This window comes from Passer montanus, unplaced genomic scaffold (genome assembly GCF_014805655.1).
Source record: "Passer montanus isolate IOZ18808 unplaced genomic scaffold, ASM1480565v1 scaffold20, whole genome shotgun sequence".
Taxonomy (NCBI): Eukaryota; Metazoa; Chordata; class Aves; order Passeriformes; family Passeridae; genus Passer; species Passer montanus.
Window position 1 is genome coordinate 708,119 of NW_024366592.1, and position 13,397 is coordinate 721,515.

General features: G+C 37.6%; 1 protein-coding gene across 1 annotated transcript in view; it reads right to left on the bottom strand.

Annotated features, from left to right (window-relative positions):
* PIK3C2G (phosphatidylinositol-4-phosphate 3-kinase catalytic subunit type 2 gamma) overlaps positions 1 to 13,397 on the bottom strand; it is a 247,493-nt gene that overhangs the window by 147,517 nt on the left and 86,579 nt on the right. The window contains exons 13-14 of the mRNA XM_039708330.1: positions 9,604 to 9,720; positions 3,695 to 3,728 (exon numbers count right to left, since the gene is read on the bottom strand). Of these exons, the coding sequence (XP_039564264.1) occupies positions 3,695 to 3,728; positions 9,604 to 9,720 (151 nt within the window). The remainder of the gene's footprint in view (positions 1 to 3,694; positions 3,729 to 9,603; positions 9,721 to 13,397) is intronic.

A 13,397-nucleotide genomic window follows, 5' to 3' on the forward strand; every position in this document is an offset into this window, starting at 1 on the left:
TCCTATGGATTATTCCTTGAAAGCAACTTAAAAATCTCCTGCTGATTTGGTATCAAAAATATCTCTGCTCCTATATGATTTATAATGCCTTGATAACTTCTGTCTCCTTTTTGTGCAGAATTGGGGGGTTCTAGTTGTTTAAAAATGGTTCTTGATTAAAAAACCTCTGGCTATAGGGAGAATATATAAGAATGCAGCACAACAACAACTTAGAGGTGAAGAGCTGTGCTCTGGTTTGGAAACAATGCAGGAGACTTAGAAAAATGAAACAAAAATCAATAAAAATCCCTTAAGATTTTTCCATATTGTGAAACAAAAAGAGTTTTTTTCCCAAAACAAAAATGTAATGGCTTTGTGCTAAGAAAGAAATATTTTTTCAGCGCCAAAGGAAACCCTAACAAAAAAATCCACTTCATTTTCCCCCTTTCCTTCCTCCACCTTTTTTTTTTAAAGATCCTTCTATTATCAGGTCTAGAAATAAGTATCAAACCCCAAGTCCAGTTAGAGAAGATTTACAGTCTAAATGTAATGATGACTACATTACATGTATTGTAAGCATTACATTCCTGCATTCACTCTGAAAGATAACTCCAGCAATTCAGCTGGAAAAGACTGCTGATTCAATATCATCAGTTCCTGGTGCACACCAGACCTTCTGGATGGGTCCCAGAGAACTACTGATCAAATTCTGAAAGCTGCTTATTATGTCTGATCTGAAATCCCTGCCCTGAGTAGCAAGGATGTAGACATGGAATGAACATTCATTCATCAGCTTCTGAGAGCCACACACAGACTCAGGTCTGCACCAGCCTGCAGCCTTTTCACACTCTGGATTGCAGCAAACTCCAATGCTAAATCGCCATTACTATGAGTAATCTTCATTTTCTTAGAGCACTTGGTGCTGCAGAAAGATATGAATGTCTAGAAATGCCTACAGTTCCTCCCATTTAACAAGAAAGAAAATATTTTGAGCACTAAACTTGAATATAATCTTCTAAGGACTTCATAGAGAGGAAAAGAACATGATCCAGACCTAGGCATAATGTGGATAAGTATGGCTTAATTCACAGCAGTGGCATAAATTGTTCTACAGAGATAACACTGTTAATAGAGGCAGTTATTGGAACACTAAATCAAGGCTAGATATTTTGAATATAGTCTTTGACTTGCTTAGTCCACAGTGAATGACTAAAAATAAACCTCCAACAATCTGTTATTAAAGAGCAAGGTTAAAACAGTTTCTAAACATTTTTTTAAGTAAGGCTTTAATTTTAATAGTATCCTTTATCTTTTTCTCTTTTGTGGTAGAGAGAAGCTATAATGGAGATAAACAAAACTCTTTTATGATATTCAGAGTAATAATCATCTCTTGGGGAAGAAAGGGGAAAGGAAACATATTATTAGTTGGAGCAACTGATTGGTGCTCTAGCTGTTACAAATTCATCCTGTTCTCGTCAAGATAAACATAAATACATATGAAGGACAGAAAGGAACAGTAAAAATGGGAAATCCAGTCTGTCTCTTCCTCAGCTGTCAATTCTGACCTCATCTCCAAATGTAGTGCTTGAGGAAGGAAAGCACATGGATGCACCCCTACAGATTTTAGCTGCCCAGAGATCTGGAAAGATGTAACAGCACTGAGCAAATCTATGATTTTCCTTTAAATTTGGGTCACAGGCATGCAGATTTTTGCACACCTGCAATCCTAGACAGCCAAGCACAATGAAGTAAAAAAAGGGTGGGAAGCAAATGAGGTGGAAAAGGAAACACAAAGGTGAATTTGGCAGGAGATTCCAGCTCACCACTTATTTGGCTTTTACTTCTAGCTTCAGCAGGTGAAAATATCATCTGGATTCCTCTCAAGGTTAGTGCTCCTAGATCAGTGGCACCATCATGAAGGTGAGCACTGAGAAGACAAGGACTAAAGAAAACTTGGGATGCCCACAAGAGAAGATGCAATATGGTTTTTCCCCATATTTGGGAGTTCAGCCCTTGGTTCCTACAGATCAGATTTGGTCATTGCACTCACTCTTGGTTTTTCTGAGACGTGTTCTTAACACCAGCTTTGACATGCCAGCTCATTAGCCTAACTTCAAATATTTTTCTGCCTTTTAGTCCATTTAGTTTATGCATTAGGTGCAGATATAAGGCATGTAGCATGTCAAAAATGAAATGGAAATTTGGTTACCTTGGACAAATTTGAATGCAGGCTTCTCCACAGAATGACTAATGGCCTGGCAAGTTCTGACTTGCTATCAGTAAATTGCAGTTTCTAATCTTACACTACCAAAAGGATTCTGCAACTGTTATGAAATTAGGGTGTGCCAAAAGCAAACAGAGAAATCTTCACAGTTGAAGATTTGCTGGCATAAATAAAGGTACAGAGAAGTAGGGAGTAAACACTGATTCCTACACTGTTACTCAATAAATGAGATTTTCCTTGAGAGAGCCGCTGATTCGATGAAGTTCAAATTTGGAAATACCTGTAATCAGAGGAGTGTTTTAAATCCATTCCAATTACATTTTCAGAACAGTGTGTGGAGGAAGATGTTTCTCAGGTAGATGTTTATTAGTTAAGTATTGATTGTTTTTAACATGAGCAATTAGCTGCCATTAATGGTGTTAACACACTGGAAAAAGGAATATAGCTAAGAAAGAAGAGTCCCACAAACTGAATTTACCTTCTCTCTTCTGCACCTGCATGTTCTCTCCCTGCCCTCCTGGCCCTCCAGCTGCTGAGCTTCTCCTGGCATCTCACAAACTGCATTGCTCCTTCTCTCTCTGCTGTTCATGAAGTTGAATAATGCAGAAACAAGCCTAGCATTTGGAAACCTGCATTTGAGGCGACTACATGTTTGAAAGACTGCTGAAATCTTTGCAGCTGATTCACCTTTTTTCCTCTCAGAGCACACTGCAGTCGAGAAAAGCAAATAAAGGAAAAGAGCATCTCAGAGGCCATTTTTTCCTCAAACAAAATGGGGAGAGACAAATTCCTTCCACGGCCCACCCCAGTGCTCAGCTGGAGGGAGGGCTCTTGGATGGTACCCATGCAGCATCCCCAGCTGCATTTGGGCAGCCACAGAGGGGTAGAGCAGCACCTGATGAGGCTGTTCCCTCCTGAAATCCAATCCCTGACAGAGCAGACTCCTGCTCACCCCTTGGTCTTTAAATTCTCTGAGCCACTGAGAATTTAAAAAGGCAGAATTTATAATTTTGTCCATTACTGTTAATTAATGTACTCTTCTTATGACAGACTATCATTAGACCAGACACTGTTTGTACAGCAAAAGATCCCAAAGAACTAAAGCTCTCAAAAGGGGGAATTAACGTTTTTGGAATCAGGTGGGAAAGTCATACAGAAAAATAATTTTTCAGGCTTCCATGAAGTTCATTTTTTTCCCTTTTCTCCACATGGAAAGTCGTGGTTAAAGAAAACCACACCTGTACCACTGTAGGTCTTTCACTCTGCTATTCATTCTCCATATTTGAGTTTCCAGATTATTTTGTGGAAATGCTGTTTTATTTACACTTATAGATCACTTCAAATTCATCTTCTCATAATTACCTTATAATACACCTTAACATGTAAACATCTGCAATATGCCCACTCAGATTAGTAAAACAAACAAATAGCAAAACGTGTTTCATGATGAATTAACATACTTTAAAAAAAACCAAACAAACAACACTCTACCTTTGCCTGGTGTTTCCACACTTTGAAGAGAATTCTACAAAGACAAAACCAGAGAGGGAAAAAGCCATCAGTCACTTCAGAAAAAATGGGGTAGAAGTTCTAATGGTTGTAGGAGCAGAAAATACAGTGGAAAGGGGGAAGGATTTGGATTTTTCTTGATTTTATGATGCCCACAAGACATGACTGGGATTCAGAGCACCAGGATTCCTGCTTCCTCTACACCCTCAGCCAAGCCACTTAGACCTCATTTCTGACAGTATTTGGGCATGTCAGGGTACAAAGAAGCACTCATCATATGTGCTCACACATTCTCAGCCTCCACAGTGGTACAACCAAGAGAAGAATTCCCTCTCCATCCCTTCGAAAGTCTTACACAATCAGATGTGAAGCCCTAAGGGCAGGGTCTTGGCATCCTCTCAAAGGTGAGGAGCAGCAATTCTCCACTCAAGTGGCCTCTATTTCACCTGCTCCTGTGCCAGATCACTGAAAACAGCTGTGCCCTTTGAAGGCCTTTGAGCAGGCAGCTGACCAGAGGTGGCCAAAGGGAAATATTGAGTGAGGGGAGACCCCAAAGTGCTCTCCAGCTTCCTCATGAGGGCAAGTGACAGGCACTGATGTTTTCTCCTGGTCATCAGTGACAGGACCCAGGTGAAGGACACAAAACTGTGTCAGGGGAGGTTAAGTGGATATCAGGAAAAGCTTTTTTACCCAGAGGCTGGTTGGGCACTGAACAGGCTCTCCAGGGAAATGATCACAGCCCTAAGCCTGACAGAGATCTGGAAGCATTTGGATGACACTTTAGGGCACATGGTGTGATTCTTGGGGCATCCTCTGCAGGGACAGAGGTTGGACTTTGATGATCCATGTGCATCCCTTTCAACTCAGCATGCTCTATGGTGATACGAGTCTGATCAGACTTGTATCTACAAAGCAACACAAAAATAAGTAGCAAACCTTGACCAGAGAGACTGCAAAGATAATTCTGCATTTCAGTATTGCCTCCGGCTTGCACTGCTTGAACCCACATCCCTGTAAGGTTTTCTGCCCTTCAAAGTCATTAATCCCTTTGCAGTGGGCTGAGAATGCTTCGTGTTAGTACAAATGTATTCAGCATGATGCTTCTTAAAAATTACAATGCATGCAGAGGTGGCAGAAGAAATATAATGCTGGATGTACATTCTCCCTCTGGCACCCAGCTTGGAGCTGCCAGCATTTGTCTGGTGAAGATGAACAGAATAAGTTAAATGCTTACTTGAGGGGAGAAAAGAAGCATCCAGGCTGAGAATTATGTTTGCACAATCTTCATAATGCAGTGAGACAAATGGGAACAGAGACTTTTGTTCAATTCCCTCAAATTTTGGAAAGTAAACAACCTTTTGGCACGGTACTTATAATTTCAACACAGTATAGTATGCTTAATATATAGTGGATTAGTGCCTGTTCTGGCAGGATTTGATCTCCTATGACTTTTTGTGAGCTGCTAGAAGAAAGGAATGGGGAAAAAAAAAGGAGAAATTAAAAACATGAAGTATGCATCAGGCCCAGAGCCTCCCCTGAATGAATTTGAAAATCCCAGGGTTAGGTTGGTTAGAGACTGAAATAATCACATTTACAAAGAGATGCAATCAGTTCAGAAGAAACCAGCATTGGTGCCAGTTGCTTTCATAATCTCTCAACCACAGTACAGGAATGCACAGTACTGGCAGTGAGGAGGTAATAAGTACAATTTAATTAAAGACAGAAGATTGAAACTAAGTTTCTTTGTTTTGTTTTGGGGTTTTGTTTTTTTGGTTTTTTAAAAACCCGAATTAAATAGAAGCACATTTAATTTTTTTTCCAAGTAGGCAAGTACATATGTACGATAGGTATAAACAAACATACACTGGCAACCTATGTAATTTACACTGGAAGAAGTAAGCAGTGGTTTCCCTGAGGCTTTACATGCACTTGTGCCAAATGACATGTTAAAAAACATTCCACATAAAACCACAGCATATATTACAGTAAAGCATCAGGAAACCATGTGGAAAAGCAGTCAGAATGTTTTTCTGGCACCTCTTCCTTAGCAGATGTGTAATGCTGCAGTGCCTGAGATGTTACAGGTAGCCTCAAAAATGTCACTTAATTTGTGGGGCAGTTTACCTGTTTGTCTGAAAAAAGCCTCTCTTCCTCCTAACAATATACTTTGGTACTACACTGATAATAAAAACAATTTAAGTAATATGGTAAAATACAGAAATATTACAGCATTTGATAAAGTACCCAAAATTCATGTTAAAAAATAACCCTACCATTCAATATGAGTTAAAATCAAAAAGAGGTTTTGGGGGGTTGGTACTCCATTGAATAACTGGCTGCTGAGTACTAGTTTTGATTACATATGTTGCAACAGACAAGAAAGTTGGTCAATTTGTCTTTGCATAAATATTGACAAATAGAGATGCAATATGATTTGTTACATTTATAGTCTACATGTGAGGTAGTTCTATGTGGCATTCACACGCTCTGAAAAATCCCTTTGTCCAGGATTTTTCTCCTAGGAAGCTGAGAAGCCTCAGAGAAAAGGAAAACAACTCTTATCTCATTTGTTTCTCCTGTGTTTTGCTCATGTGGAATGAGGTTGGAGATTGTTTCATTGGTTTCTGCTGTGAGTTGTTTTCACTCTTTGGCCAATCAGTGCCAAGCTGTGCCAGACTCTGGAAAGAGTCACAAGTTTTCATTATTATCTTTTCAGCCTTCTGTAAGTATCCTTTCTGTATTCTTTCATATAGTATAGTATTTTTTAATATATGATAGTATTATAAAGTAATAAATTAGCCTTCTGAGCACAGGGAGTCAGATGCATCATTCTTTCCTTCCTTGGGACATTTCCCAGCAAATAAAATAGTTGCATATAATATGTAAGGACTATTCTCACAAAATGGGACAGTGCTCAAGTTACAAAACATGCAGGAATAGATTTTACTGCTTTTATGACATTTATAGTTCAGCTGCTGAGAAAGATGAAGCTCTTTATGGAATCAAAGCCCAACCTTTTCTGGATCGCTGAGGTCTATTGACTGTCCTAGCAGCTGTTTCTCAAAGGAGTGAAAAGCCAGCAGCAGCAGCAACTTTTGAAGTCAGTTGTTAGTCAGGCCTGCCTCAGCACAGAGGCAGTCAGAGGGACAGGGGTGGCAGTCAAGGGCACAGGCAGCTTTTACAGGAAGGCTTCAAGGGACAGACAACCAGCTCAGTTAACCAAGCCTGAAAGGCAGCGTTAAGAGAACAAAACCTCAATAACTGAAAAACTTTAAAGCATGAAAGTCAATCTAGGCAGTAGTTTTCAAGAGATATGTTGTTAGAATCCCTAATGCAAAGAACCCTCAGAACTTTGGGCCTGCAAGCCAAATCTCAGAATTAAACACAGGATTTGAGACCTTAGAAGAAGCTTTCAAACTTAGGTACTAGAGTGAGAATGTTGATTTGTAGTTTAAAGCAGAAACACGCTGAGAAGCAGAAGGTTTAAAGTTTTGGAGTTTAAGCTACAGAAAAAATAAAAGTAGTTATAAAGGTAAACAAGGAGATCAGCATGTAGTACTGTAAGTTTGTGTGTCATAACATGATTGGCTAAGAAAGCTTACAGCTTACACTGTAACATGAGTCCATAAAACAAAATATTTAAGGATTAAGTCAAAAACATAAATATCCTTGTTTGGCAGTATTTTATTAGTCAATAAATCCTTAAAAAGTCTTGCAACTAAGGGTCTTGTGACTTTCTGAACCATGCAGCAAAGATGTGAGCCAAACTGACCCTCCCTGCCTGTACAGAAGATAAGAAAATAAACCACATCATCTAAAAACTGAGAGGTCTTGTCTCTAACTCATTCAAAACTCCTTCAAAAATATGTGAAGCAGCTTCTCATTGAATATTGGAACAGAAAATTATTTAAGACTGTTCAATCAGGACAGTCTTTTCAACATTGAGAAGAAACTATTCAGAACAGTATCATTTTTCTCATTACAGAAGAGCACACAGTATCATTAATTATCATCAGCCCTTATCAGCTGAAGCCTCTGGAGATCACAGCCAGGACCAGCACTCTGCTGTGCTGGAGACTGCACACAGAGATAAGGAGAGGTGTGCCTTGCTCTGAAAGGATAATCTAAACAGGTAAAACAGGAAAAGGGAAGTTTATTGCTCCCTCCATGTGAGGAAGAACATGGAAATTATTTTAGGAGAAGCTGTAAATATTGCAGACAGTCTATATGGTGGAGTTGGACATTTTGACATGCTGGAGAATGAGCAAGAGCAAACAGGGAACATTGGGAACAGAGGTTTTTTGTTTCTTTCTACAACAAATAGATCAGGTTGTAATTTAATTATTTGCCTATTAATAGCCAATTCATCTCAAAAATAAAATCAATATTTGAGACAATGACTCAGCAGACAAGCAGAAGAAAATGTGAACATCCAGGAAAAAACTAAGACTTGAAAAAGATGGCCTGTACTCTTAGGGCTTTATCCCATTATGCAATTCTGCATGGCATTTGTGGTTTTCTGACTTAGGATGAGCCACACTAGTAGGAACTGATTTTTCTCTTTGACCACTGCAACTATTTCTCTGCTCAAAGTCAGAGAGGATGGGGCTGCAAATGGACCAAGGGATATATAAAGCAATTCTAAGAGGTAGTTTACACATTAGGTTCACAGGGCTGACCTGAGCACTAAAAGATAAAATACACTAAATTTTTCTTACCTAAAAAAAGTTTTTAACAAATTAGTCCCAATACACTTCTTCTGCTCTAATTCCTTTCTAAAACAAAGCTCTGTTGCTTTTCTCTCTATATTTTAACTGGACCCAGCTCTTTGTTTATCTCTTAAGAAATTTTCTGGATTGAGAAAATTCTTGTCTTGAGGACAAGACACTGTTCATCCTGACACCTCTTAAAATAATCTGGAGTTTAACCAAAAGCAAATAATTGAATCCCTTGTTAGTTCCTTTATCTCTTTCTCTACAGTATTTACCCTCTAATATCCAAGAAGAGCTTTTCTCAAATGGATATTCTTATTTTCATTTGATTCCACATCATGCCAGATAAAATGTGTGCCAACACAGACTTATTTATGCAGGAATTTACCCCCAGTAGTGATTTCTAATAATTGATGTCAAAGCAGAAATTAAGAGATTTAGGATGATATAGAAACAAGATTTGCAGTGAAGCATGAACTAGAAGGGAAGCAAGAAAAGCCACTCCAGAAAATCAGCTGGTCAGGTCTGAGCAACAAACCAAAACCCTGAGAGCTGCCTAAGTTCTTCCAGTCTTGGGTGTCCTTACACATAGCACAAGCCATGGGAAAAAACAAAATCAAACCCAGCAATAAAGAGAAAGGATAAAAGTCTTGCAGGTCGGTAATGGTCTGAAGGCAAGCATCACGTAGAGACTGGCATGTTTTTCTAAATAGTATTTATTGTGGAAAAGAATGACAAGGGACCATGCAAGGACTGGACAGAATTTCTCAGTAACTCTTTTTTTTAAATGTGAAGAAGGAATTTCCTTAGGATGGGAAAAAATTATTACAACTCACAGTTACACCAGAGTAAATCCAAGTGAATAATGGCTTGATTTTCTGAGCACCTGTATCTGCAAAATGCTGACTTCAGAAGAGTTTTGGGTGCTCAGAACTTCAATAAATCAGGTGTAGCGACTTCTCTAAGGCCATATCAAAGCAGCTGATGACCAAACTAAGGGACACTGCCCTCTAAAGTCCCAGTTCACTATTATGCAGAAACCCCTGGAAAACCCATAAGAGTATTTACAGTAAAATGTAGCAAGACAGAAAAACAGACTTGATCAATCAAAAAAGGAGTGATACCCATTCAAGCTGCAGTTTTAAAGAGAAAAATAGGACACGAACATGCAACTTTTACCTGTGCTTTCCCCAGAGCATGGAGTTTCCAGACTGCATCAGTGATGTCTTTGGTTTCCACAAAACACAGGACACTGCAGATGGCTTTAGCTGCCTCAATCACGTTGTCAACATTATTCTGTTGATAGGAGAGAAACAGGGGGGGGAAAAAGGAAGCAGTAGACACCCAGCATTGACCAGAAATACCTGAACATAATGGCAGTGAGAAATAGAAAATCCCACCCTCTCAAGCAGGATTCAAACACCATGGTTTAGCCTGGCTACACTGAAATCACCACAGGCCAATGTTTTCCTAAGGATAGTGACATTCCTGTTGAAGTCCAATTATCTCCCACAAAACGTATGCTAGTCAAAACCACAACAAGTTTGGTATCAAGGAGTGATTTTAAGAGAAAACCTTGGTTTGGCAGAACTCCAGCAGTGTGGAAGCACTGTAAAGAAATTTCTGAAGGGACCTGAAGCCAAGTGATTCACAAGTATTCTGTGAATTTATCCTCACTATTGTCTCCTACCCATTTCTGCCAGCCACATTCCTCCTAAAAATAGATATTGCATGGGAGGCTGCATAATCTGACACCTGTGGACTGAGTACTTTTGCATTCAGCTTTCTGCAAAATTATGTATTTAGTTAAAACTATGGAATCTTATTGATTGTAAATTTAGGTATTTTCATATTGCCATGTGGGGAAAAAAAAAAAGTTTCTAGATTAAACACTTCAGGGAATAAAAAAACAAAAAACTGTTGGATCCCCAAAGGAAGGAAAACACAATATCAAGTACTCTCAATTCAGGAAAATAAATAAATAAAAATAATTCCTGGCCTTTCTGCATGGTTATATCACTTCATTAAACCTTAAAATACATTCTCTGAACAAGCAGAAGCTCTCCTAAAAATATTCTCCATGTTTCTGTACTGATAAATGTTCCTTTTAGTGCACTACAGCATGTGGATTACCCATGAAACCATTTCTCTAACTCATGCATCTCATGCCTGAAAAATTACAATTGTGCCAAGATGAACTTCCTGTTTTCAGGCTTAAGGTCTATGCATAGACTGTACTGAGAAGGTTAACACCTGTCATTTCACAAATAAATATAAAAATATATTGAGCTTACTAATTGCACATTACATGCTTTGAGCAGAACTAAAGCAGGAATGATTTTCATGAAATATCCACAAATATCTGGTGGTCAGATTCTTTTACACATAAGTTGTTGGGGTTTCTTTTAGTAATTAAGAACACAAACACAAAGCAGGAATGATTTTCATGAAATATCCACAAATATCTGGTGGTCAGATTCTTTTAAACATAAGTTGTTGGGTTTTTTTTTTAGTAATTAAGAACACAAACTTCTTTTCACACTACAGGTTCTAGAGAGGAAAAGGTTGACAATGATTTCTTGAGAATTTTAGACCCTCCTTGGGGCTGAAGTTGATTGGGGCTCAGTGGCATGGCTTTGCTATGTGTAACCCTGACAACTCCAAAACATTAGCAGTGCTGGTTTACTCTGATTTCTTGAAGAAATAAGTGAGTATATGTCTGACAACTCCAAAACATTAGCAGTGCTGATTTCTTGAAGAAATGAGTATATATATATATTACTATATAGAGATTTAATTAACATTAAATATAATTCCAATTTTGCATTTGATTTAAATAAGTTTTAATTTCGAATTTTTCTTCTTCACAAGCAGAGATGTATTATCGGAAGAAGGAATTTTGTGCCTATAAATACAGCTCTGCAGGGTAATGTCTGAGCAGTAACAAGCAATAGACATACACAAAAGTAACCCTTAAATAGAGAAACAGCTCTCTGGATGGAGAAAAATAAAAACAAAAACCCAAACCCTCCCACAGTTTATGTATTTTTGTACATATATATAAATGCTGTTCCATAAAGAGAATTGGTGTCTTGAGGAATGTATAAATTTGTGTTTAGTATGCTATTCTGTTTATAGATAAACTATCAAAGTATTAATATTTATAGCAGCTACTTTACCATACACTTTATTTTTATGGTAGCTACTTCTGAGGAGCATATAGCAGATGAAGAAGTGTAAGCACATAAAATGATGTGATACTGAATACTATATATGATGACTTCTTTCTCACTATTTCTCTGCTGGGATATTACCATGTAAAGAGTTCTCTTTTTTCATGTAAAGAGTTCTCTTTTTTTCATGTGTAGATACATGACATTGACTTTTGTCCCAAAGAAGGGAAGATGGAGATTCACTTCTAACAAATATTTTGAATCATCTGACATTCCAGAGGAACTACAGTCAACAACTTGTAATTTTTTCCCCCTTCTACATATTTAAATAAAGCAGAACCTTAAAAGAATATTTTGGTGTTTCAATAATTTATATGATTTTTTAAAAAAAAGTTATTTCATTCCAGAATTTCTACACTCTGTATAAAAAATTTACAAAGTCCTCTCTACAGTAACAGTAGATTTTGAATGGATTTCAAAATGAAGTGCATAAATAGTCGTTGTCAGGGCAATCAAAATTGGCTGCTTATTTGACAGCACATATTGTCTGAAAATTACATTTCAAAACTTACATTTCAACCCGAACAGCACAAATCCCATGATTGTACCAGACATCTTAATTATGTTTTTAAAATTTTTGTTTTATAGAGTCATTATCAATGTCAAAATTAATTTTCCATTTATTTCCTATTACTAATTAGATTAATAATGATAGTGAGCTTTTTCCATAAGTCAAAAATACTGGTATCCCTGTATGTATAAGAAGACTAAATTTGTAAATAAGAATAAAAACATACAAAATATTAATTTTTTTTCAACTGAGAATCTTAAGGTGTGTCTGGTTAAAACTGAATGCTAAAGGAACTTCCAGCTGAGGACAGAACTTCAGCAGTTATGTGTGCACTTAATTTACAATCTGTGAGCAGCTCCCAGCGTCTTAAATTCCAGAGTGTGCTGAAGGTGGATTGTGGTGAACCAGCGAGGAGTAACAACAATGCCAGCCGGGAATGGGAATAGCTTGGAAAAGTGGGAATAGCTTGGAGAGGTGACAGAATTACTCTTGTGTAGACTTGGGATAAGGGGGAGTTACAATGACCCCAATTTTAGACCTTCTCTAAGCAATCTAATCTGAAGTTAGAGAAAATAAGTAAACGAGGATTCAAAGCCCAAATAAAGGGGTCTCATCTCCTGTTTTGTTTACTACATATTTATGAATGTTACTCATTACATTAGAGCTCCATAATTTTTTGAGCCACTAATTAAAGCAAATCATACTTCATGATTCTAGGTTTGAAAAATCTCCATACACTGATGCCTGTGAATGAAAATATCCATGATGTGACCTACATAATTAACTTGCAATCCTGCTCTTTTAGGCAATTCATATGAACTTATTGAGTGTTCCTAAGTGGAAAAGACCTTACTAAAAAAAAAAATCAAACTACAGAAAAATTTAGCTCTAGACACACACATATTTGTTGGATGATATGAATATTTGAAAAATGTACTTCCTTCCCTTTATAAAAAGTTAATGGTTTCAAGAAATTGCTTACTCAATGTAAAAATCTTTAGCAAAAACAAATTTAGGAATGCTTCATTATAGGTCTGAGGAATATCTGCACTGTGTCAGTTGTAGAGGGTGGATTGCAAAGCCTCATTAATGTTGAGGTTATGGCTTTTTTTGAATTTAGAATCCTCTTGCTTTAGGCCCTAAAATTTGAAATGAATGCAAATAACTACGCTGGTGGGTGTACTTCAGTAAAGAAAAATACATGTGCATTTGAGCTTGGGGACCTAACT